This window comes from Rhineura floridana, chromosome 3 (assembly GCF_030035675.1).
Source record: "Rhineura floridana isolate rRhiFlo1 chromosome 3, rRhiFlo1.hap2, whole genome shotgun sequence".
Taxonomy (NCBI): domain Eukaryota; kingdom Metazoa; phylum Chordata; class Lepidosauria; order Squamata; family Rhineuridae; genus Rhineura; species Rhineura floridana.
Window position 1 is genome coordinate 15,085,302 of NC_084482.1, and position 25,742 is coordinate 15,111,043.

Sequence of the window (25,742 nt, forward strand, 5' to 3'; positions counted from 1 at the left end):
TTCCCCACTCAGCTGGCCTGACCCCAGACGGCACTGGGCCAGAGGCAGCTTTGCGCTCCCTCTCCCTCTGCAGCGTCACTGAAGGCAGGCTGGCATTGGATCTGAAGAGCGCAGGGTCCCTAGTCGCAGGGATGAGAGACTAGAAAGTGGAGTGGGGCTGAGGGTTTGAAAGTCTTGTGCCGATCACCTTTATTAAGTCTTTGTGTGTGCATTACTGAACGTTTTTACGGACTTTTTGGCATAGAGGTATGACAGCATGGATTGAACAGATGGTCACCGGCCGTGCTTCTTCGACACGTTTCCCTTTCAGTTTAACTTACCATCCTCAAATGCCGGAAAGGAGAGGAAAGAGGGGGGAAGTTTATGGCTTCAGATGAGAAGGGTATTAAGCAGTGTACCTTTCCATGAACGGCTGCCATTATGGAATAAAAATTATTTAGACTGCTGCTCCTGTTATATGAAAGGAAGCTGCCTTATACTGAGTCAGACGTTTGGTCCTTTTAGGTCAGTATTGTCTACACTGGCTAGCAGCAGCTCTCTAGGGTTTCAGACAAGAAATCTTCCCCAGCCCTACCTGGAGCTGCTGGGGATTGAACCAGGGACCTTCTGTGTGCAAAGCAGATACCCTGCCACTGAGCTGTGGCCCTATTACCAATTTATGCATGATGCATCTAGCATGCACGCGCACACACAGTTGCTCCACTTTGACTCGGAGAATTGGTACAATGGGTAGGACACAGGTTTGGGGTAGTATCCCTTCTGTTGCTCAAGCGACTCTTCAGCTGTGGCGGAGGGTCAGCCTACATGGGAGATCAGAAAAGGACCTCTCCCTGACCCCTGTCCAATCGTTGACCTCTCCCACTCTAACTCCTGACCTCTACCACTGTTCCCATCTTCTTGGCTGAATTGCAAGCCCTCCAGCTAGGCCCTGTGCACGCCTGTATTTTGCACAGTGCCAAATGTCTGCAAGTGTTTCCTTCATCTACAGGCGGCATCTACACTCCCCAGCCGCAACTGATTACTTTGGGGGTTGTCAACTTGCTTGCAGTGCTGGCCAGCCCCAGAGCTTGGAAAAGTTACTTTTTTGAACTACAACTCCCATCAGCCCAATCCAGTGGCCATGCTGGCTGGGGCTGATGAGAGTTGTAGTTCAAAAAAGTAACTTTTCCAAGCTCTGCATCCCAGTTAGATCTCAGTTGCTTTGGGATCATCCTTTTTCTCTGTCCCCTATAAAGGGCTCTCTGGGCAAGCCCGGCTTGAGCCGCTTACTGGATTGGCTTTGAAGGGCTTCAGTCCATGTTTGGATGCTTGGATGCCATCTTCTCCAAGAAATACAGGGTTGCCACTGACAACAGTATTCCTTGTGTCCATTTGTTTATTTATACAGTTCACAAGAGTCCCCAGGTTACAGTAAGAGTGGCTAGTTTCTGTGCTCCTGCTATCGCATGTCGGAAAACAATGATAAATGACCTTGTATAGGAAATCTTATACTGATTTTAATTTTGTACTTTTTACTCACTTATGGTTTTATGTACTTTATATGATCTTGTTTACTCATGCTTTTTTATGTGCCGATCTTTGATCGAAATAAATTATTCTAATTCTATTTATACAGTGCTACCAGTGCTTTACAGAGATACTCAAGCAAAAAGGCAGGTCTCTTCCCCTTAAGAAGTTTACATTCTAAGGCAGGGGTGAGGAAGCGGTGGACCTCCAGAGGTCGCTCGACTACCACTCCTGTCATCCCTGATCTTTGACCTTGCGTGCTAGGACTGATGAGAGGCAGGGCCGGCCCTACCATTATGCAAAGTGAGACAGCTACCTCAGGTAACAGATGCTGAGGGTCTTTAGCTGCCTTAAGGTGGGGTACAAAAAGCTGTTCCATTGCTGTGGTTGAAGTAAGATTCAGTTGCCGGTCCAGTCAGCTTCTATGAATGGAATTGGGAGGGTGCCATCTTGTCCTTTGCCTCAGGCAACAAAATGTCATAGAAGGACCACAGCCTTCCCCATTCTTGCCTTAGAATGTGAGCTCCTTATAGGGCAAGGACCTGTCATTCTTTTGCTTAAGTTCTAAGCCAGGGGTGAGGAACTGTTTTCAGTCCAAGGGCCACATTCCCTCTTGGGCAAAATTTGAGTGGCGGTGATGGTGGTGGTGTCGCCAGAAGCAAAAGCGTGTGGAGGCTTGGTTTTGTCTCTTACTTTTGGGTAGTAGTCTACGTTCCAGCCACAGAGAAGAGGTTTCTGCACACACACCCCGGCTTCCTCTATCCAAGCAAGTCAGAGGCATCACTGCAGTTCAAGGACACATTCCAGGCAGGGAAAAGCACTTGAGGAGGGCTAGTGAGAGGTATGGCTTGAAGAGAGAGAGAGTGTGGCCTGGAGTGAGTCCCAAGGGCCAGATAAAGAGATCTGGAGGGCCACATTCAGCCGTTGGGCCTGAGGTTCCCTACCTGTTCTAAGGCTGTTTCCACACTATTGACTTAAGCTGGCTTAACACTCATTCCTTCTTCCTGGGGAACCTTGGGTATTTTAGTTGTGTGAGGAGGGGCTAGGGATTTCTAAGATAGATGTCTTGGCACCTTGGCAAGCTACAGTTCCCAGAATTCTTCCAGTGAAACTTTGATTAAAGAGGACATTTGCAGTATAGTTAGGCCTTCAGGTGGGAAGACAAAAAGAGGGAAGGATGATGAAAGAAGTTGTTGTTGTTACTATATTCATATCCTGCGCCTTCCTCCAAAGATGCCTGGGGCAGCACAGCAAAGGAGGAGTGTGAGCAAAAGCAGTTATAGTTTGGTTACAGTTGAGGGTAAGGATTGAGGGTGTTGAGCCAAAGTCTTCATGCAAAAAGTGAGTTTTGAGGTGGGATCTGAAGACGGAGGGGGGGGTACCACATACATGTTTAGGAAGGGAACTTGAGGCAGCTGTTCTCCCGTTTTCTTTCCTGTAAGCCGTATTGACATGGAACCCCTGTTGTGACATAACAACGGTCTACATTTCCCTGCTGCTGATAATTCAGCAGACCAAGCCATGACGTGGAGGTATGCGCTGTTCTGTGTCAGGGGTGGGGACCTTGTGGTCCTCCAGATGTTGCTGGATTCCCAACTCTTATCACCCTAGACCAGCCTTTCCCAACTAGTGGGCCACCAGATGTTGTTGGACCACAATCCCCATCTTTCCTGACCATTGGCGATGCTGGCTGAGGCTGATGGGAGTTGTGGTCCAACAACACCTGGTGGCCCACTAATTGGGAAAGGCTGCCCTAGACCATTGGCCACGCTGGCTGAAGCTGATGGAAACCAGAATCCATCAACATCTGGAAGACCACATGGGTGGCATTTTTCTCAGCCTCAGTTTCCCACCTTTGAAACTGTAGTGATAATCACCAACTTGGATGGCTTTGAAAGAGGAAATTCATGAAGAATAAGCCTACAATGGCTGCCAGCCACAATGGCTATGTCCTACCTCTGCTGTTGAAGACGATATGCCTCTGAATACCTGTTGCTGGGAATCACAAGTTGGGGAGTTACACTCAGGTCCGGCTTGCTGGCTTCCTGTGGGGCATCTGGTTGGCCACTGTGAGAACAGGACGTTGGACTAGAGGGGCGATTGGCCTGATCTAGCATGGTTCACTGGCTGGTGAGAGTGAATGAGAAAAGAAGGCGGTGGCAGATAACAAAATTCAAATGACTGTAATCGGGATTATGTAAAACTATCTATATGGGGCAGGGAGAATTCATATGCGTGCAAAATCCAACGTTGGGGCACTATGGGAATATGCATGCCTGTACAAATTGGTCCTTACTGGTTTCCTGTGACATTTTGTAGGCAACTACATCCTTCCTCAGTTTAATGAAACAGACTGAGAAGGCAGCACATATATATGAGCCAGTTTACTATGGAATTCTGGAAGCTGTTTCATACCAGTTCAGACCACTGGTCCATCTAGCTCAGTATTGCCTACACTGACTGGCAGTGGCTTTCCGTGATTTCAGACTGGGGACTTTTCCCAACCTTACCCAGCGATGCCAGGGATCGAACGTGTGACCTTTTGCATGCAAAGCTTGTGCTCTTATCTCTGAGCCATGTCCCTGCGTCTTCCATTTAAAGCCTTAGCTAGCATACTCTGCATTCCCTTTCCCAGGGAGTGGGACTATGGTGTCCAGCTCAGGTTACATACCACCATTATCATCATCAAAGGCCTCTGAGGGGACCAGCTGCCTCTCCAGCAGGTTGCAGATTAACCAGCCCTGCTTAATTTTGGCTATTGATTCACCTACCTGAGAATAGAGGCTGCCGTGGAAGGTCTAGGGAATGGCCATGGCCTGGAGGCTGGTGCAGCCTCATTCTGTCAGATCTATTTGGACTCCTGGCATTTGACCAAATGGTCCCAAGCAGGAGTTTGCAGGTAGGGAGGGTGGGGGAGCCTTTGGCAGAAGGAAAGGAAGGCAGCTCTGCTTATCAGATTCATTTTTCCCCTTCCCCTCCCCTTTCATTGAGGGACTACATTTCCCATCATTCCTGACCATTGGCCATGCTGCTGGGGCTGATGAGAATTGTAGTCCAACCATATCTGGGACCCAAAGGTTGGGAAACGCTGGATATTGTTATAAGGTTGTCTTTTTTCCCTTTTGGTTTATTAAGAGGTGGCAGAATACACAATGCAGTTAATAACAAAAGGCCAGTGTGATTCTTTCCCCAGCAGCTGGCCCGTGAGTAGCACCCATTGCATTCTGCATCTAGGCAATAGCCAGTCCACCTGTGGCCGGCCAACATCACCTGTTGTTCGGAGATGGGCTCTCAAGATACGGATATCTGGATTTGAGCTCTTCAGCTGTTGTGCCTCACCTGTGATTAATTCCAAAGATGTAGGCATGCTAGCGTGTTGCAACAAAGCCCACCAAGATTGTTCAGTCACCCTGAAGACAAACAACTTTATTGTTTATCCTTGGTTGTCAGTGATCCATGTGCATGGGTATAGAGGAAAAACAGTGGGTCCAAAAGGCCATGAAATGCAAGGGGTACAGTCTGACAGACACACGCAGACACACACAGCTATATATTTTGGAAAGTTAGTTGTTTGCCATGCTTTTGGTCACCTTTTAAGACATCATGTTCAAACATTGCATGATGGTTCCTGAGCAGGTTTTCATCTATGTCTGGATACAGTTGGACACCATTTTGAACGAAGATGGTGGAGTGAAACTTTGAAAAATGCACTAATTTTATGGCACTGATTTTTCTCTGTTTGTTTCTTAGCATTTCTGAGCAATGACAGGTATGAGGTGTGCGCCCACACACACACACACAGTCTGGTATTTCTATGCAACTCTCAAATGTGGATGACCAGTGTGCTCATGGTGTACACAACAGCAGTAATAAGCTATAAGGATTTTGTTATTGCCAGTTCTGCTTTTGTGAACAGCCACTGGATTTCTTTTGTATGCTCTTGTGCCCCTTCGATGATGAGCTTCCGCCGGACTTTGAAGACCTGGTTCTTCAGGCAAGCCTTTGGGTTGAGTTAAGTTTTTATTGTTGGGTTCTAATATTTTAACATTTTAATGTTTAATGTATTTTACTTTGTACGTCGCCCAGAGTGGCTGGACATCCAGCCAGATGGGCGACTAATAAATATAATATAATATAATAATAATAATAATAATAATAATAATAATAATAATAATAATAAATGTCACAGGCTACACACCTTCCATTTCATGGCCTTTTGGCTCCACCATTAATCTGCCCATACTCATGCATATATATCCCTGCCAGTATTTAGGGTAACACTTTAGGCACCTGATGGCACAGACTCTGGTCCACAAAAGCTCATGCCACAATAAATCTGCTATTGTTTGAAGGCTGTCATAAGACTCTATGCATGCTAGCTGGGGCTGATATGAGAGCTGGAGCCCAACAATATCTGGAGGGCCACAAGTTCCACATGCCTGCCCTAAAGCGTATCCCTGAATCCTCTGTAATGTGCAGGAGTTCCTTAACAGAGGTTCAGAGGTTCCATGGCGAGCACAGGGATCTTGCGGTGGGGGTGTTCTTGAGGGTAAAAAGTTTGAAAACCACTGCCCTGAGGCATAAACCATTTGGAATAGCCGCACTGGACCTCAATAAATCCATTGTTTTTTCCTCTGATCCTGTGACCCTCCAAATGTTAGCTGGGTCTTACACAAGTTGGCGTACAACAACATCTGGAGGGCCACAGGTTCCCCAGCCTTGGGGTAGAGTCACAGAATATACTTTAACCCCGTCTTTGTTGTTACAGTACTGTCTGGCAGTCTGAGAGAACATCTTGTTTGCCCGGGTCTAATCAGAGAGCTTTGTAGGTATTTCTGAATCTGGCTGTTCAACCCATTAAATCTAGTGCTCCATCTGCAAGTTGCCTCCTAAACACATTTCATCCCTCCCCCCATGTGTTTCCTTTTGAGGCTGCATTTTCTGTTATCACCTGCCATGTCAGTTTCCTGTTTACTCCGGAAACAAGCTCTTTTGATTTAGCTGGAAGCTTGAAGGTGAAGAGAATGAGAGACTACAACAAAGTGATTGTGGGGAATAGACACAGACTGGCTGCCGGGCTGGAGACTTAATTTGGGACGTCCAGAACCAGTTCTACCACAACAGGGGGGAAGCGAGGATGCTGGGGAGGCTGTACTGTTTCCTGATGGGCGGAAGGCTATGGCAGAGAGCATATCAAGTAGGAGTGTGGAACCTTTGGCCCTCCAGAAGTTGCTAGATGACAATTCCCATCATCCCTGGCCATTGGCTGGGACTGATGGGAGTTGTAGTATGTTTGAGCCTTTTCTCAGTTGTGTGTCTATAGATGCGTGTATACAAACATACATCGCTTGGATTCTGTACACAGATTATGCAGTCAAAAAGACAGCACTGCTCTGACAGGATATAGGAGTCTCTCAGGTATGTGAGAGCTGAGCCTTTCAGTGGCTTTATAAATCTAAAAGCAGCACTTTGAATTGTCTCAAGAAGGCAATCTGGGAACATATGCAGATCCTACAGCATCGATGACATGTGTTTCAGGTACGATGCCAGATCTCTGTGTCAGTAAGCTGCTTTTCCATGGGTGATTTTTCATGCCCTGCTATAATGTGGAAGGTTTCCATGCTTGCAAAATGGGCATTCTTGGAGATGTCTTCACTAGCTTGGAACCTCTCTCAAGTCACTGCAGCTTGCCGCATAGATCTGGTAACATGTAGACCAGGGGTATCCAACGTGGTGCTGTCCAGATGTTGTTTGACTACAACTCCCATCATCCTGGGCCGTTGGCCAGACTGGTTGGGGCTGATGGGAATTGGGAGTCTAACACGTCTGGAGGGCACACTGTTGGCTGCCCGATGCAAAGCACCCTTTACACCTGAAAGTTGTCTTTGTTGTTGTTGTTATGTGCCGTCAAGTCGATTACGACTTATGGCGACCCTATGAATCAGCGACCTCCAAGAGCATCTGTCATGAACCACCCTGCTCAGATCTTGTAAGTTCAGGTCTGTGGCTTCCTTTATGGAATCAATCCATCTCTTGTTTGGTCTTCCTCTTTTTCTACTCCCTTCTGTTTTCCCCAGCATTGTTGTCTTTTCTAGTGAATCATTATTATCTTTTCTAGTGAAAGTTGTCTAGCTTTGAGGTTAGTGAGGCTTAGGTGATGATTGCCAACTCTCTATCTGATCAGAAGATTGCAGCCTTAAAAGATCCAGTTAGTAAGCCTGTAGATGAGGAGCCTGTGGCTGGACCCCAACTCCCACCAGTCCCAGCCAGTCTGTTAAGGGTGGGATGCTGGGGATTCCAGTCCAGCAACCTGTAGAGGGCCACCAATCCCCCATCCCTATAGTAAGAAGGACCTGGTCACTCGTAAAGCCTGAAATTTCAGGCACAACAATACATGTAGAGACAGCCGCAGTAACTGGGAGGTCAGAGAGCAGGTTGTTTGTAAGCCAGTATCAGTGGAAACAAAAAGTGCTATGTCTGTTTGGAAATCAATCTCTCTCTCACTCTCCCCCCCCCATGGATGCAACAGAGAAACAGTCCAAAGAGGATAAATTATGTCCCTTGTTTGGGGAGGGGATGTCTTGTGTATGTGTGTGGCAGACTAAAGCTGGTTCACACGCATAGTTACTTTGGTAGCTTACCACTTGATTACTCAACATGATGACTCACAGCAGAGGGTGTGTAAATCTTTCTGTAGAAAATCAATCATGTTTGGGTTGGCCACACGCAAGATGATAACTCTGTCTGCCGTGATTAATATGTGAATGACTTGTTCACACGTGGAAATGTTCTCATGTGATGCTGTTGTCAAGGCAACAAGTAACAAACTGCTGACTCAAGAGCCAAGTTCAGGCACATATGATAGGATGCAGCAGGGGGCAGGGAATCTTGTGCTGGACTCCCAACTCCCATCAGCCACAGCCAGCATGGCCAATGGTTAGGGGTTATGGAAGTTGGAAGGTCTGGAGGGCCCCAAGTTCCCCACCACTGGGGTATAGCAGTGAGGTTGGTTTTCTCTCCTCCGGCAACTGAAATAACTTTATAATGAACAACTTGCCCAAGTGTTCCCAGGGAGGTAATCTGCAATGGAATCCATCTGGTGCAAGTTTATCTCGTATGTGGTTCCTACCTGTGGCTGCTTGGACCATAAACCCCTCCACCAGGCTCTCAGATAATATATAGGGTCTGATGGAAACAAACAACGCTGTGTCTTTTGGCATATCTCTTCTGGCCTGTTAAGAACATAAGGGGAGTCCTGCTGTGGATCAAGCCAAAGGCCCATCTGGTCCAGCATCCCGTTCTCACAGTGGCCAAGTAGATGCCTCTATGGGAAGCCCGCTAGCAAGACCTGAATGGAACAGCAGCACTCTCCCCACTTGTGATCCCCAGCTACTGGCACACTGCCTCAAACAGTGGAAGCAGAACATAGCTATCATGTCTAGTAGCTGTTGTGGAATCTTGCCCACTGTCACAGCTGTGTAGCAGTTTATGTTAAGAACGCAGGGGCAGCCTTTTACTCCCAATGCCAATGACACCTCTTGTCCCTCAGCTGTTTTGTGTGACCTTTCCCCCCCCCACTGCCACCCGCCCCCAAAAGAGAGAAAGAGAGACTCAAATGTATTCCACTGCCTATCTTGATGTCGATTAGCTGGAGCAGGTTCTGCAAACAAAGATTAGATAAAGGGTTTCGATTTGAAGGCGCCTATCTACATAAACATCACTGGAGAAGCTAGCTGGGGAAGGGAAGAATCGAGTGTGTACCTACCCATTAGCCTTGGGTCCCCATTTCCTTGTGGAGCTGGAACTGTAAGTCATGGTCAGGCTAGGCAGGGGCAGGTTTTTGTTTTTAAAAAAAGGTGTTTACAATGAATTCAAGCCACTTTAAAAGATACTCTATGCTAAAGGAATTCTGAGGATTGTGTACAGCAAGGGGAGCTGTGGTCCATATCAACAAGATCATGTGTCATTACTTCCAGATTTATTAATCTGGAAAAACTACCACCCCCTGGTTCTTTATTCACAATCACTAAAATGGGTTGTATGCCCCAAACATGATCTTCCCTCTATTTTTGTAAAAACATTTTAGCCATTTGACTAGTAACCATGAGAATATCATCCTGTTGCAATGAGTTCCAGGTTTTTAATTATGCATTCTGTGAAAAAGGTACTTCCCTTGGTTACACTTGTCCTTAGCTTTGTTTCGCCGATGTGTTGAGAGATTGAATTTTGATGCTCTTGGTGTTCTTATAGCAAGAAGTCCCCCCCCCTTAAGTTTCAACATCCCCCTTGAATTCAGGACACAGAAGGCTTGTTCACATGTTACACTGAACACATGCACAAGCTATCTCTACATATGTACATTTGTGTGAAAGGGTGTAACACTTGTTGATTTGTACAGCTCTTTGTGAGCACAGATTATACACTTGTTGAATGTAATGTGGGAACACCCCAAGTGGTGCCATCCAGTGGACAGGTTCAATAGGGTTGGTTCCCTTTTAGCAAAAGCAAGCCCCACAGGATGCCCTAGTGGTCACAACAAAGCTTTGCAGAACTTCCCAAACAGTTTAGCATCTCCAGAGTTTGGTGCTTGCAGGCCAAGCCCCAATTGTAGGCCAAACCAAGGCTCCATGTAGGAATCATCAAATATCTTCCCACCCAAGTTCCTTTGTTTGTTTGTTTTCCTCTCTCTCTGCCATGGCAGAGCTAGTCAGATTATTAGGATTTCTACATGAACATTTGGTCTGTCCTCTGGGTGCAGCTTGGCTTGGCTTGCATTGATGCTTGTTGCTGGTGGGAGGGAAAGGAGGAGGATGCTCAGCTGATTTTGCAGGGAGCGAAATGTGCCCCCCTGCCATCTCTCCTTCCCTTTAATTCCACCCTTGGTTCTCATGATCCAGGAGATTTTAAGCGTTTCACGCGTTCTCAGCGGTGTGAGTTTCTCCGTCAGACTTTGAAGTCAGGCTGGGAATCCTAGCAGACTTCTTCTTCTCCCATCTGCTTTGGTCTTGCTATGAATCAGCCGTCGGCCCCCTGCAGAGATTTGAAAGGGGTGGCGGCTTTTGGTTCCCACTGATGACGTTGAATGTGCTGGGCAGGTTTGCAGTGAGGAGTCTCCGTTTGCTGGCCCACCCGCCCCCGCTGTTCTGATATGGCGGGGCTCTTGCTGTGACTGCTGGGTATTTTAAGCTCTTTCCCAGGCCTGTGGGCCCCAGGAGGGGTGGATTCCCTGCCTTCCTTGCAGCTGCTAAACTGTACACCTGGCTGCCTGCACAAGGGCCCTTTGTCCTGCACCAGGGAGCTCTGTGGAGTGCGTGGGGGTAGGGCAAACAGGGAGACTGTCAAGAGTTGGGGAGCAGAGAGCAAGGAAGGAGCCTGCCGTGAATGTCGTTCCAAGCAAAATAAAAGCCACAAGAAAATAGCTTGAGCCTGCAGGTACTCCAAAAGCGAACAGACTCACTAGTGGCTAGTGAGCTCTCAGGGGAATACTGAGATGCATCATTGTAAATTATATGGGGAAGGACAAGCGGTTTCACTACTCAGGAGTGCATTTCCCTGTAAGTACTGCAGTGGCATATCTCACTTCAAGCCCACCTTGTTCTGGACTCAAAAATCTATCATTCCATTGGTGTTCAGGTATGAGTGCCGTTGCATTTGTAGCAAGAACAGCACCACCACCCCACGAGACGGAGGCATGAGCGGGTTCTGGGGAACCTCAAGGTTTGCAAAAGTACAAAAAAAAATAGGGGGGGGAAACCCTAAGCGGGGGAGACCTCTCCAAAATGTGAGACCAGAGTGTGCTCCGTGGCCATGGAATGCTGATTGACTACTGAGGAGAGAAGTGGGAAACATGGTGGTAGGGAGAATGGAATGAAGTATCCTGGAGAAGGGCATGACTGACTGACTAGAACAGTGACCAGAAACACTGCACACTGCAACATTTTGTTGCAGGTCTCATTTTCTTACCTTAGGAAACCAAAGTACTTCGTACACACACATGCACTCAGACACACACAGAAGAGTTCTCTGCACCCTCACAAAACTACTCATTAGAAACCCTGGTATTTAAACTGGCTTCCATCTAGTTTAGGTTTTTACTGTGGACATGGCCGTGGACATGGCCTAGGTCATTGTTACAATTCTATTGTCAGCTGGGGGGGGTCTGCTTCTCCCTTGTCCTGCCATGTTTCTCCAAAGGCTATTGTTTTCCCCATTCCCATAATGCTTTTTGCTTTGGCTGCTGGCATCTCAGGCCTAGGCTCCTGTTGATCTTGCTATCTTTTTATAAAGAGACAATGACAGGTGGGAGGGATGGGGGTGCCAATCAAGAAAATTATGGGGACCGTATATGGGAGGGGAAAGTAGGCCAAAAATCAGAGACTCAGTGGGTCTGAGGCAACCTGTTCGTAGTTCCTTGAGGGAGTCTGTTGACATGCTTTAGGAAGTTCCCACTGAGACATTCCTCATTAGACCTGGACTTCATATAATTTATTGCTGTTGCTCAGTATGGCACTGGGAGATCTAACACGGAGACAATGGAGGATAATCATGGAGGGGCGGGATCTTATTTTGGTCTGGGTACCTAATTGCCAGGGGTGGTGAATGCAGTGCTACTTGATTCTGTGTTTCTGCCTTGAGAAAAGGGTTAATGGTAGTCCCTGAGCAAGGTACAGCAGCAGCCATTGAGTGTATAGCAGAAGCTATGGAGCCCAAAGGCTCAATGACTGACTCATCAGAACAAGACATGCATACCAGGGCAGAGTGCACCTCAGCAGCTGCCCCATGAGAAAGCCGGTATCAATCAAGCAAATAGCAAATTTGCATCATATTATTTTCCATAATTCTGGTTTCCCTAGGTCTTAGTGGGAAGGCTAAGAGAACTGAGCATTATGAGCAGAGCTTGAAAGCCTCTGCACAAAACCAGTGGGAATTTTATTCAGCCAACCTCCCCTTTTGACACTTTAGCAGGTGTTGCCTATATATTTTCAAGCATATCTTCACAGCCATAATGGCTAGAAACTTGCTCTGTTTAAAGAGAGCTGAAATTCTCAAGAAGCTGCGTTATTTAGCCAAAGCCACATTCTGCAATACAGCCCTGTTCATATGCTCATTTCCATAACCCTTATGGTGCACTGGTCTTCTCAGTTCCTTTTGTGGCCTACCAAACCTCATGCCACAATAAAAGAAACAAGTCTCTGAGATTTTCACAGTGGGTTTTGCATTGATTTAGCTCGGCCATTACCATAGTTCCGTCTAATAGTGAACTCAGGTGGTGAGTGGCAACAGAAAAAGAGCCAAGATGGACCCAGCAAGAAGCCAGAGGGGAGGTATCAGCATGCTCACAAGAACCATGGTTTGTTGAAGTACTTTTTAAAAAAAAGAAAGCTAAGAGGGCACCCTCCCCTCAGATAGTGCAATTAGAACTGAGCATACTCCATAGCCTTCAATGTTGAATGTAAGCTGGAAAAGAAAACTGGAAAAACTGTGTGAAAGGAGAGTGGAATGCCCTGCTTGAGCTCCTTACAGCTTGCAATATCCTGGAAGAGGGTATGTCTGCACCTTTGGTGGGAGCCCTCCTGGTAGGAAGTGACCATACACTGCAACATTTTGTTACAGGTCTCACTTGTACTCTATAAAGCCTTTCCCCTTTAAAACAAATAGGCCCTTGTATGCCTACTGTTCCTGTGTAGGACAACAAAGTGGCCATAATGTGATGGTTTTATTCCTTCCCTGTGTTTAAAAAACAAACATATTCTGAAAGTTAGGTGGCGGCGGCAGCGGGGCTGCACAGTGGTCAAAGAGTTAAGTTAGAGCCTTCCTTCTTGATGCACATTATTTTCTATTTACAGGGTATGTGTGTGTGTTTTACATGTGGGGATTGTTCAGAGAGTCACCCTACTTGCAGTCTGAAGTGCTTTCTCCCACCGCATCCTCCAGCATGTGTAAACCTCTGTCTCAGTGTCCTTTGCAATGGCACATATGGGAGGAGTCAAGACTCTCACTGACTGGTGGGTTGTGTAGTGAGCTTGCGAGGAAATGGGGGATAGGGTGGGAGGATCAGGGTGTGTCTCTGGTTTAGGGTCCTCTGTTTATTCCCCTGCCTCTTCCTCTCCGCAGTGTCAGTGTTCTCGTGGGAGCACCGAAAGCCAAAACAAGCCAGGTGGAAGTGATGGAGGGGGGTGCTGTCTACTACTGTCCCTGGCACCTTGGCAAGAGCATCTGTACGCCCATTGAATTTGATAGCAGCAAAGGTAAGCAGGTTGGTGAGGAGGGGCTCACGGTAGGGACTGGCTGACTACTTGTCCATCCTCCTCCTCCTCAGATTTGTACTCTGTTTTATAGTGCATGCTCCCCATACTCCCGCTTCCCCCTCTTACTTGACTTCTTAACTCAGAAAGTAAAGCTAGCCAAGTTCGCCTGTAAGAACAATTCCAAAATCCGTAGTATGACAATACCTTTATTAGACCAACCAAAATGGCGTGCAAGCTTTTGAGTACTCCAGAACTCTTCATCAGGCTAGATGGTAAACAGAGCAATGTGGTAGGGTTCTGCTTCTGGTCACAGAATGACCAGAGTGGTTTACTAATCAATCTCTCTTCCCAGGGAACTCTGGGGATTGTAGTTTTGTGAGGTGAATAGAGGACTCCTAACAACTCTCAGCACCCTTAACAAACTACAGCTTCCAGGATTCTCTGGGGGAAACCATGACTGTTTCCAGCGGCATGATACTGCCTTAAATGAGGGCAAAGTTGCTCATCTCCGTAGCAATCTTGATGTCCCATTCACATCTACTCTAGTCCCCAGTGAGGTGCATAATGCCATGTCTGCTGCAGTTTCTTGGTATCAGGTTCAATTGATGCAGCCTGATGACAAGAACAAGGTTCTTGTGATGCTGCTGTTAGCAATGTGTCTTCTGGACCCTTCCCCTTCTTGGCTTATTAAAGCTTGCCGAGGGGGTTTGACCAAGTGGATCCAGGGTGTGGTCAACGTGTCTTTGTGGGAAGGAATGGTCCCAGCTACTCTGAAAGAGGCGGTGATCCGACCGCTTCTGAAAAAGCCCACCCTGGATCCATTGGTTTGTGACAACTATCACCCGATCACAAATACCTCCTTTTTAGGGAAGGTGATCAAGAGAGTTATGAAGCAGCAATTGCTAGTACTCTTGGATGAAACAGATTATCTTTCAGATTATCTAACCCATTCCAATCTGAGTTCAGGCCTGGTTATGGGACTGAATTGGCCCTGGTCGCCCTGAAGGATGACCTTTATCAGGAGAAGGACAGGAGAGTGTGACCCTGTTATTTTTACTTCATCTCTCTTTGATATTATTGACCTTGGTATCCCTCTGGCCAGACTTGGTGAGATGGGTATTGGAGGCACTGTTTTACAGTCATTCCAATCCTACCTCCAGGGATGTTTTCAGAGAATAGCATTGGGTGCCAGGTCTTCAGCCCCATGGTGATTGTGCTGTGGGGTGCCGCAGGGTACCATCTTGTCCCCCATGCTGTTTAACATCTATATTAAGCCCTTGGGAGCAGTCATCAGGAGATTTGAGGTGAGATGTCAGGAGTATGCTGATGATACCCACCTCTATTTCTCTGTAACATCTGCATCGAGAGAGGCCGTGCAAGCCCTGGACCGCTGCCTGGACTCAGTGGTAGGCTGGATGTGGGCCAGTAAACTGAGTCTGAATCCTAGCAAGACAGAGGCGCTGTGGGTTGGTGGTTCCCGAGTTCGGATAATTGGTTAGTTGCCTGCTTTGGGTGGGGACACATTCCCTCTGAAAGAGCAGGTTCATAGTCTGTGGTGCTCCAGGTGACGTCAGTGGCTTTGGCAGGTAAGACAGCAGTAGCCGTTTCTGGACCAGGATAGCCTGAACACTGTTATCCATGCACTAGTAACCTCCAGGCTGGATTATGTGGGGCAGCCCTTGAGGTTGGTCTGGAAGCTGCAGCCAGTGCAAAATGTGGCAGCACAACTGCTCACCGGGGCAGGGTATCACCAACATGTCACCCCACTGTTGAAAGAATTGCACTGGCTGCCCATTAGTTACTGGGCCAAGTTCAAGGTTCTAGTTTTGGTGTACAAAGCCCTATGCACCTTGGGACCAGGATACCTGAAAGATTGCCTTACCCCTAATATACCCAGTCGATCATTGCTGTCTGCAGGTGAGGGCCTCCTGAAGATACCATCTTATCAGGAGGTCCATTCCGCACAACATAGGTAGTGGACCTTTAGTGTTGTGGCACCTATTCTTTGGAATTCTCTCCCCTTAAATATTAGGCAGGCACTATCTCTGTTATCTTTTTGTAGCCTACTGAAGATATTCCTCTTATCTCAGTCTGCTTCTGTGTTGGAATTGCTTTTTAAGATGTTTTTAAAGCTTTTTTAAAAAATGTTTTTAAAGATGTTTTGTTTTAATATATTTTAAAGTCTGTTTTTAAGATGTTTTAGAGTGTTTTTAGTGTTTTGTTTGCCACCCTAGCCTCCTTCTGGGAGGAAGGACAGAATATAAATTTAACAAATAAATGTTTGCTACCGACTCCCACATCTCATCTTAAGACTGTGATCAGATATACCTGCCAAAATTATTCCTGCCTACACTGTTGTTAAAGACAAAGGAGCCCAGCTCCATATTAAATCAGGCAACCTCGTAGGTTCTTTATAAATTTATTTCTGTGTGTGTGTTAACAGGAACCTCAAATATGTGTATTTCTGACAGAAGGAGTTAATGTGTGTGAGGCTTCTCTTCTAGGGCACAGGGTAGAAGAGTGATGCAATCCCTAGAGAACTGGGTGGTATAGTGGTTAGAGAAGGGCCCACCAACCTTTTTTGGAACCATACACACACTTGCCAACACAAGAAACTGCTGTGGGCACCATACACACCTCGCAACCAAGCATACTACACAACCTATTTTATTGCCTACAACAGGAGCAGCAAGAAGAGGAGGTCCTGTGGGTGCCAGGGAAGCCTCTGTGGGATCATGGGTGCCCATGGGTGCCCATGGGTGCCCATGGGTGCCCATGGGCACCATGTTAGCAACCCCTGGGTTAGCTATTGGACTGGGACTGGTAAGACCCAAGTTCAAGTCCCCAAGAAGATGAATGTTGATGGACACAAAAGAACATAGGAAGCTGCCTTACACTAACTAAGACCCACTGGTATCTCAGTACTGTCTGCCCTGACTCTTCAGGTTTTCTGACAGGACTCTTTCCCAGCCCAACCTGGAGATACTGGGGATTAAACTTAGGACTTTATGCAAACAAAGGATGTGCACTACCACTGAACTACAGCCCTCCTCCACAATTGGTGAAGATGTCAGGCTAGACACTGTCTCTCAACCTATCCCACCTCACAGGGTTGTTGTGAGGATGAAATGGGCAGTGGGAGAGCCATGTATACTGCTCTGAGCTTCTTCAAGGAAGGGTGGAATAAAAACATAATAAATCCATAAACAAATAGCTCCTGAATAAAGAGGTTAAAAGGCGACCACAGACAGAATAACGTAAATCTTGACAGTGCTTATTTAGGCCCTAAGGCATTCTGTCTGGTGGGAGAAGGAAAGGGTCCAACCTTTCCATCCCCTTGACAGCTCAGAAAGGCATGGGCTTTCATCTGGCGGACTGGCCTGGGGCTTTTCTGGCCAGGCACATGGCTCTGCGTAGACTTGGCTTGGGCAATACCCAGTGGAACTGGGCCAAAGAGAGTTTCCTTGGCTCAGCTGAGAACAAGAGATCACATTCCAGTCAGGGAGCAGAACAGGACATTGCCCAGGGAACCCCGGCTTCTGCGTAGCCCTGAATCTGGGGAACTAGTTTTCAGGTGGCTGGTAAAACCTTAAGTACCTGTGTGTCAAGAGCAAAAGCAGGGTAATACTTTTTTACCTGACCTAATTAATCTTCAAAATTCTGCAAGCAAGCATTTTATTTACACTGAGATTTCTTGTTTTTAGGCAGAATTGTTCAGATTAGAAAAAATAAGTCATTACAAGGACATTAATTGGTTTCTGGGCTTTTAAAATAGAATACTTCTCCAGAAGCTATGAAAATGGCATTGTGAGAAACTATGAAAATGGCAATGTAAAAACAAACAATTCAAAAAGGATTAAAATATTTTGAGGTAGAAAATCTACTGCAGATTTTGAGCTGGAAAAGCTACTGATGGGACTTCCAACCCCCATTAACCTGAGCCAGCATGGCCAATGGTCAGGGATAATTGGATATGTGATGTAGGATAGATATTCCTGTTGTGGGGATTCCTTGTTTGTGTTTTGTTTCATTTATTTAAATTTTAATCCCCTTCGCCTTTCCTCCAAGGAGCTTGAGGTGGTACCCATAGTGTTGTCATCCCCAGTTATCTTTACAACAGTCCTATAAGGTAGGTTAGGCTGACAGGTATTCAGCTTAAGGCCACCCATGGCCAAATAGGTCTTTGAACCCAGGCTTCAACAATCCTAATCAGACATGCTAACAACTGCACCACACTGGCTTCACTGTTGCTCAGTGGTAGGGCATCTGCCTTGCATGCAGAAGGTCCCAGGTTCAGTTCCCAATATCTCAGGTAGGACTGGGAGAGACTCCTTGTCTGCAACCCTGGAGAGGTTCTGCCAGTCAGTGTAGACACTACTGAGCTGGATGGGCCAATGGTATGACTCAGTTTAAGGCAGCTTCCTATGTTCCTATATTGTGGGTTCTTCATGTCCGTATGGAGTAAAGCAGAGGTTTTAAAACTATGTTACTTGAGGGAATCCTTTCCTTATCTGTTCTCCTGCTGAGGAGTCTGCATGTTTACAAGGAGTTCTTGTGTGTTGCAAAGGATTGTGGGAAATGTTCTAGGAATTTTTAGGTCACATGAGGCACTGAACAGGTATACTGGCCAATCTGTTGTCTAGCATGAATTAAGACTCCTTACATCACAGCCCACGCTGCCTTCAAGCTGCTAGTTGTGGGGGGGAATCAAGAGTGCTATGGCTGATCACTGCAGAAATCGTGAGAGGCTTCTAAGGCACCTCAGTTTCCTAGACCTCAGTTTGAAAATGGCTAGGCTAGAGATAGGATAGTTAGGGAAGGTTGAGTCCTCCTCCTGTTCCAATCTTTATTTTGATTCCTGCCCACCAGATGGGAGCAATGGGAAATCTTGAGGAGGAAAATGGGCAGCAATATTGTGTTGTGAAATATTTTCTCTCTGAATAAACAGGGGAGGAATTTCTGAAGTATTGTTCACAGCAGCGTTGTGGGATTTTTGAAATTGTAAACTGCAGGGATTGTTGATCTTTCAGGCACTGATATGAATTAAACCAGGGGGGGGGGGATATCCACGTGGAACGAAATTATATTTTTGGCAGGTCCTCTCAAATAAATAGAAAAGAGAATTGGAAAGGCCTTTAATAGACCAGATGTAGCCTGTGAGCCTTTGCATTTGTTTTATACCTGATCGAGAGCACTGCCTGGGGTCACTGCCTGATGTGTGTTTGCGGGAAGAGGATAAGTGATGTTGTTTGTGTGAGATCGCAGGGCGCATCACTATATCCCATTGGGTTGTTATTAGTGGCCTTGCCTGAACCAGAGCCAGCAGGCTGGGGTTGCCTCTTGTGGTCTGGATTGAACCCAAAGACAAGAGTGCTAAGCCTAGGATCTAGGCCATTGTTTCCCTCCCTCCTGAAAGCTGAGACACCTCTTTCCCCTCCCCCAAAAAAATTAAAATTGGAGGCCCACTTCACAAAGATTTTGTACATTTTCTGCATGATCTGGACATGCCTCCTGATTGGAAGGAGCAGGGAATCATGCAGGGATGTAATGGGCAGCATCCTCTGCGGCTGGGTAATTCTGTAGCTTCTCTGCAATGGGGGTGACTGAATGATCTAGGCACACATGGGGTTGAGATGTGGCAGAATTTCCCAGTCCCTTCACCCGCCCCTCAGAGGCTGATTGGAAGGAGGCAAGGCCAGAGCAGTAACTCATGCAGGGGTAGAGTAGGCAAACTCACCTGGATACTTTGGGCCTACATGGCACCTTTATTTAATGAGGTTTTTATCCCTCAACACATGCTAGCAGTTCCTTTGGGGAATGCTATTTATTTATTATATTTGTTAAATTTCTAGATCGCCTTTCCTCCCAAGGGAGCCTAGGGTGATGTGCAAGGAAGTATAAAAAACACAAAATACATGTCGTAAATAAGTACTATATTGATTTTATTAGTTTTATTGCATATCTTTGCATGTAGTTTGGGAATCAACCAGTCCAGGCAATGATTGTATCTTAGGAAAACAGCCAGTAAAGTAGTGGAGAATTTTGAAGGGAGGGCAGAGAAGACCACAAGTGTGTTGGCTGTTTGATCGCTACTCTGATCTTGGCCTAGTATCCCATAGAGTTAGGAGTGATGCGAGTTCAAGCAGGTCTCAGCCTCCCCCCGCTCCTTGTGTCAGGGTGCATCTTCACAGGCAAAACACCTTTTTCCAGTTCAAGATCCCCTGGCACTTGGTCTCTTATGACCAGGCATTTGACTCAGTGTCAGAGGATCAATTCTGCATGTGGAAGGTCCCTGGTTCAATCCCTGTCATCTCAAGTAGGGCTGGGAGAGGCCCCTGTCTGAAATCCTGGAGGGCCTCTGCCAGTCTGTGTAGACGTTATCAAGCTAGAAGGACCAGTGGTCTGACTCAGTATAAGGCAGCTTCCTCTTCTCCTTCAAGAGGCCAGAAATTATCCAATTGTATGTTGGGCTATGAAAGGCACTGAGGTGTGCCTTGAAAATATGTATATTGTTAGAAAGACCTATCATTCTAGGCCTCTTGATTTTCCTCTCTTTCTGCCAATATATGGGCAGTGATATCATCCCACAAGAGGGAGCTATTTCCTGACATTGTTTGTTTTACGTCTGACAGGTACAGGGGATTCCCAGAAGCATCTCCCTTGTCCCCAAATAATGCTCCTGTCCCAGAACCCAGACAGATGGGGCAAAGGGGAGAGCAGGACACCTGGGGCCAATATTCCTTGAGTTATCCCGCAGGAAGACAGCATAGGATCATAGGAAGCTCCCTCATACCAAGTCAGGCCATTGGTCCATCTAGCTCGGTATTTTCCACACTGACTGACAGTGGTTCTCCAGGATTTCAGACAGGAGTCACTCCCAGACTACCTGAGACACCAGAGATTGAACCTGGGACCTTCTGGATGCAGGGAAGATGCTCTATTGCTGACAGGCTTTCCTTTTTTTTTTACAATAATTTTTATTCAAATTTTCATAAAACATAGAAAACAAAATCATAAAACATTCAAAGACAAAAAACAAAACAAAACAAAAATGATTAAACAAAAAAATAAAATAAAATAAAATGTTGACTTCCCAGTTGTCACATATCAAATCAGTTATAGGTCTACAATATATAACAATCCTGTCTCTTAAATAATATTATAAAATCACTTTCCTCCAGTAGTTATCTTAATTAATCATCAAATCTCATAAACATTACTTTATTCTTTTCACAAAAAGTCAAAGAGAGGTTTCAATTCTTTAAGAAATATATCTATCAATTTTTCTCCAAATAAACATGTCAATTAATCCATCTCGTTAATAATTATAATAATCTTATTGTCATAACCATAGTCCAAATAAACATTTCGATTAATCCATCTCATCAGAATCTGTTAGGTCCAATAATTTCAATAGCCATTATTCCATTATCCCTATTAGTTCCATCTTCCATCTTCAATAGTCCTGTTAAGTCCAGTAATTTCAGTGTCCAATCTTCCATTATCAGTATTCCATAATAATCTTGCTGTTGTAGCCACAGTCATATAATAAGAGTCTGATGGGAATTTCCTCTATCCCAAATATTTTCTTGCCATCCATTCTGAATAAGTTGCTGAAATACTGTTGTAAAGTCATATCTGTGTTCTTCTTTTTTACAAAATGCACTGGCTCATCTCTTAAGAGTTTTTCCATTGTCACATGGCTGCAGTTAATTCCATAGATTTTCTCTATATCAAGCTCCATCACATCATTCCAGTCCAGAAGATTATCCAAGCCATTGATAACTTTATCTCTAATATCTTCATTAATTTCTTCAGAGATAACGTTAAATTCCAAACAGTAGATTTTATTTCTAAAATCCATAAACTCCAGATCTTTTTCCAATTCCACATTTGTTCCAATCTCCAGGGCTTGTATCTTCCCTTTATTTTTTCTTTTCTCATCTCTGATCTCATTCTCCTCTCTCACAGGGTCCCCTATTTCTTAAAGCTCCTGCGTCATTTTGCTCAGTTCAATTTTCAGCTCCTTACTACCCTGTCGCAGGGTTTGTTTCGTTATCTCAATCTCATCCATTATTTTCTGAAACATAATTACTTCCAGATTCTCAGCCACTTTCTTGATTGCCATTTTTAAAACCACGAAAACAAAGCAAAACAAAAATAAAGAAGAACCACTTCTTATTTCAGCAACAATTGGGTTAATATTCCAGGCTTGATGACATCACAGTATAAACAGAGCAACCTGCCTTATCTCTCTTGTGCAAGAATGCAAAACAAATTTAGTTCCCAGCATCAAAACAGTTAGTGGCGTCGTAAAGAAGCAGATTCGTCAAAATAAAATAGACCAAAAAAAGAATAGTCCCAGACAATATAATATTCCTCGGAATAGAAATCAGGAATAGAAATCCCTCTTCTGTTTATTATCTTTAGAATGCACTTCCAGGACAGCTTTTTGCGACAGAAACAGAGATAAGCTGTTAATTTCGTGAATAACAGAGAAGAGCTATATCTCACCCAGAAGTTGTCCAAAGCCGATCAATCTGACAAATCTCCTTTTGCTGCAACAATTTAAACCAAGTAAAAAAAATAATAGAAAGAAGGGTGCTTGCCTGTTAGTCCGTTCTCTCTTTGAAGAAAAGATAAACGTATCGCTTAAGCAGATAGAGCTTGTTAGAAAGTCCGTCCGGCATTGTTGGCTGGACCTTATCTCATAAATTAATGAAATCCAGTCCTCCCAACAAAAACAGGCTTTGAGGTTGATCTCTACGTTTCTCCCTGCCCGGGAGAAATTTCATCAGTCAAAAAAAAAATGTTCTGACTGATTTATATCTGAATAAGCTTCTTTTGCGGCGGGAGCCCGTCCCAAAAGCAGGCACAAGCGAAGTCACCCTTCCCGGAAGTCCCGCTGACAGGCTTTCCTGTTGTTCTAGGGGCTGACTGAGAATGTATATATAATCTATAGCTACCTGTCCACTTTCTTTCAATTATGAGAGTAAAGTCTGCCTTTGGTTTTAATCTGGAAGGATGGAAGGAAGCTGTGTCTCAGGTGTTTGAAAGCTTGGGAAATGCTGATGTAGACTGACATGTGTTCTCTACCTCACAGGATCTCGCGTGGATGAGTTCAACGGGACGATGGAGCAAATGGAGTTCAAATCCCTGCAGTGGTTTGGAGCCACAGTGAGATCACACGGCAGCTCCATCCTGGTAAGAGTTGAGTTGTGGCATTGGCTTTGATGAAGGGCATAACCAACTGAGTGACTGAGGGTGCCTTCAGACTGTCAGGGCTTTTCAGGAGGGATTTAAGCCACACCAGCACTTTAGGTTTGCCCACTGAAGTGGATTAAAGCACTCTGTCACCCTAGCACAACAAATTCAGTTTAAAAAAAGAAGTGGATTTTTACTGTTTGGAAAGTGACAGGGAAATGCATTGAAAAATGTGGGATAAATGTATGAGTAACAGGAAGATGTTTTAAACACCCTACAAACAAATCAGGATGAATGCTTATTACATATATCCTCCCTGAAAACAAATCAGAATGAATACTCAATAAAAATCGGATATTATCTAACCTCTGTGTAAGTTTTGTGCAAGGAAATCAGGATGAAGGCTGCATAAATAGGTTGTCTGGAGCGGCCCTCAGTAGCATGACCATAGGCCTGGGTCAGGCTTTGTCTTATGCTGCTTTTTCTTTCAGTCACAGAAAATCTGTAGTGTAGGGACACAGTCACCATCCTTATTGTTGTTGTTAATAATAATAATATAATAATAATAAATTTGACATTCATTGCTTGTTACCTAAAATGTCTCCAAGTGGTTTACATTTAATACATAAACATTATAATAGAGAGAAATCATATATTAATTCTTTTCCATACAACACCTACAAGTCATACTCTATGAATTGTAAGTGTTGTATGAAAAAGTTAATCTCTCTCTCGCACGCACGCACGGGCGCACCACAGGAAGCTTTGACAGCATGCTAACATGATCAGCATGGTTCAGTAGTTTCTGAAGTTGCCACAGCTGAGCTTTGCAGACTCCTGGCTTATATGTTGTTCTGGCATGCTACAAGTTGACTTCAGTATGGTGAATACGTTGGCCCCAAATAGCCTACTTCCTACATCTTGGTTAACTAAGGCTTACAGTGCCAGTGTATTGGCACTGATGAAACTAGACCCCTGAGCTGGAAAGTGGAAAGAGCCACTCTTTCCATTTCTTGCCACAGATTTATAGTTCTTTTAAGGCTGCACTTCTGTGCCCCCTTACTTGAGAGTCATCAAAACAAAGTGCCATATTTTTAAGTAAAAAATGCACAGGATATTACTGTAAGGACTCTTTTCCCTCCTTTCTAGATGCCTTGCATATAAAGCATATGGAAACATACACATTGGGAGGCCAGGCATCCCCAGCGTCAGAAATTTTGTTTAGGCTGCGGTTGCAACACTGTGTCCGGTTGTGGTCACAGCATATTGAGAAAGTTTGTGACAAAGTGATACAGATTTGAAGGAAGATTTCAGATGATGACAATGCTGGGCTTTCTCAAAAGAGGCAGGCAGACTGGCTGGCTTCACTAAAAAGGGATGAAGAACCAGGGGAAATTTGATCTCCTTCTTAAACCCTTCCTAATGTACTTTAAAAAAAATCATTTTGGCATATATACCCTAATCTCTCAGTTATTGAGATTGCTAGGTGTCCACCTCCAGTCTGCTTTAGGGTTACAAGAGGTTTAGTGGAGGGGGGAGGCTACTGCCATCAAAGTATGTAATTCATTAGTGGGTACAGTAGTCAGCATCTTCAGAATCTGCTTTCATTTAAAAAAAACTATGCAGGTTTCTAGCTCTTACTGCTATGAAGAAGGGCTTGAAAATTATAAACATCAAAGAGGAGTCTTTCTGTGCTCCAGATAGCTCCTTGCCCCTCCTAATATCCAAGCAGAATAAATTATGCAAAACAAAGCAGACATATGTAAATTCACTTATCTTGCATAATTTATGCAGGCTGTAGAATTCAGTTTTTCTTGGTGCAGAATTTTCGTTACCTTGCCTTAGCGCCATGCTCTGGGAGACTGTCCAATATGTGCTTGCGCTTTTTAAACACTTGTCCTGTACTGAGGTGAGAGAGGCCTAGACAAGCTGAACTACCCTGTATAAATCCACATGGCAGAGAATATACAGTCTACCCAAGCCTGCACTTAGCGTGTACCTTGCCTTGTGACTTAAGGGTGGGGTGGAAACATTTAATCACTTGCTCACTGCTTAAAACATGTCTGACTGCATGGGGAGCCAATTCATTGTCTATAACAGGAATGGGGAACCTTCTGGCCCTCCAGATGATATTGGACCACAACTCTCATCATCCCCGACCACTGGCCATGCTGGCTGGGTTTAACAGGAGTTGGACTACAGTCACAACTACCACGCTAAAGGTTCCCCATCCCTGGCCTGTACTGTGCTCAAAGCATGGAGAGTGGTAAGATTTGACCCACTTCATGATGATCAGCTCCTTGCACTAGGACGTCTGAGTGAGACTGTATGGTCACATGTCATCTGTGTGTCACCACCCCCCCAGGAGATTCAGTAATAGAAGTTATGAATACCCCAATGTGATCTTTCTTTTCAGTTGAGCTTGCAATCCCAAACAAAGTATATTCTAGCTTAGACAACATGGAAAGATAAGGAGCTTCCTTGTATTGAGTCAGGCCAATCTTCTAAGTCAGTACTGTCTACACTGACTGGCAGGGTTTCTGACAGGCAATCTTTCCCAGCCCTACCCGGAGATGGCTGGGATTGAACGTGGGACCTTTTTTCATGCAAAGCATGTGCTCAACAACTGAACTTGTTTGCCTGATAGCTAGGAAATACTTGTTTTTTCCACCCCCGTTATTGACCCTAAACCTACCTACCTACTTTTAAAGCAATTGCCTCTTGTACAATTGTTTGTAGCAGCAGAGAAGATAATAATTGCTCTGTATCATCTTTGGGGCAGCC

General features: G+C 45.2%; 1 protein-coding gene across 4 annotated transcripts in view; it reads left to right on the forward strand.

The window, feature by feature from the left end:
• The window catches only part of ITGA5 (integrin subunit alpha 5), an 86,920-nt gene that overhangs the window by 10,397 nt on the left and 50,781 nt on the right, over window positions 1–25,742 (forward strand). The window contains exons 1-3 of one of the 4 annotated variants that reach the window (XM_061614588.1): window positions 10,652–10,938; window positions 13,621–13,754; window positions 22,858–22,958. In XM_061614588.1, coding sequence (XP_061470572.1) covers window positions 13,673–13,754; window positions 22,858–22,958 — 183 coding nt within the window. In that variant the 5' untranslated portion in view covers window positions 10,652–10,938; window positions 13,621–13,672. Of the gene's footprint in view, window positions 1–10,651; window positions 10,939–10,959; window positions 11,061–13,464; window positions 13,512–13,620; window positions 13,755–22,857; window positions 22,959–25,742 lie in introns of those variants that run through there. The other 3 variants (XM_061614587.1, XM_061614586.1, XM_061614585.1) reach the window with 3 other exon arrangements.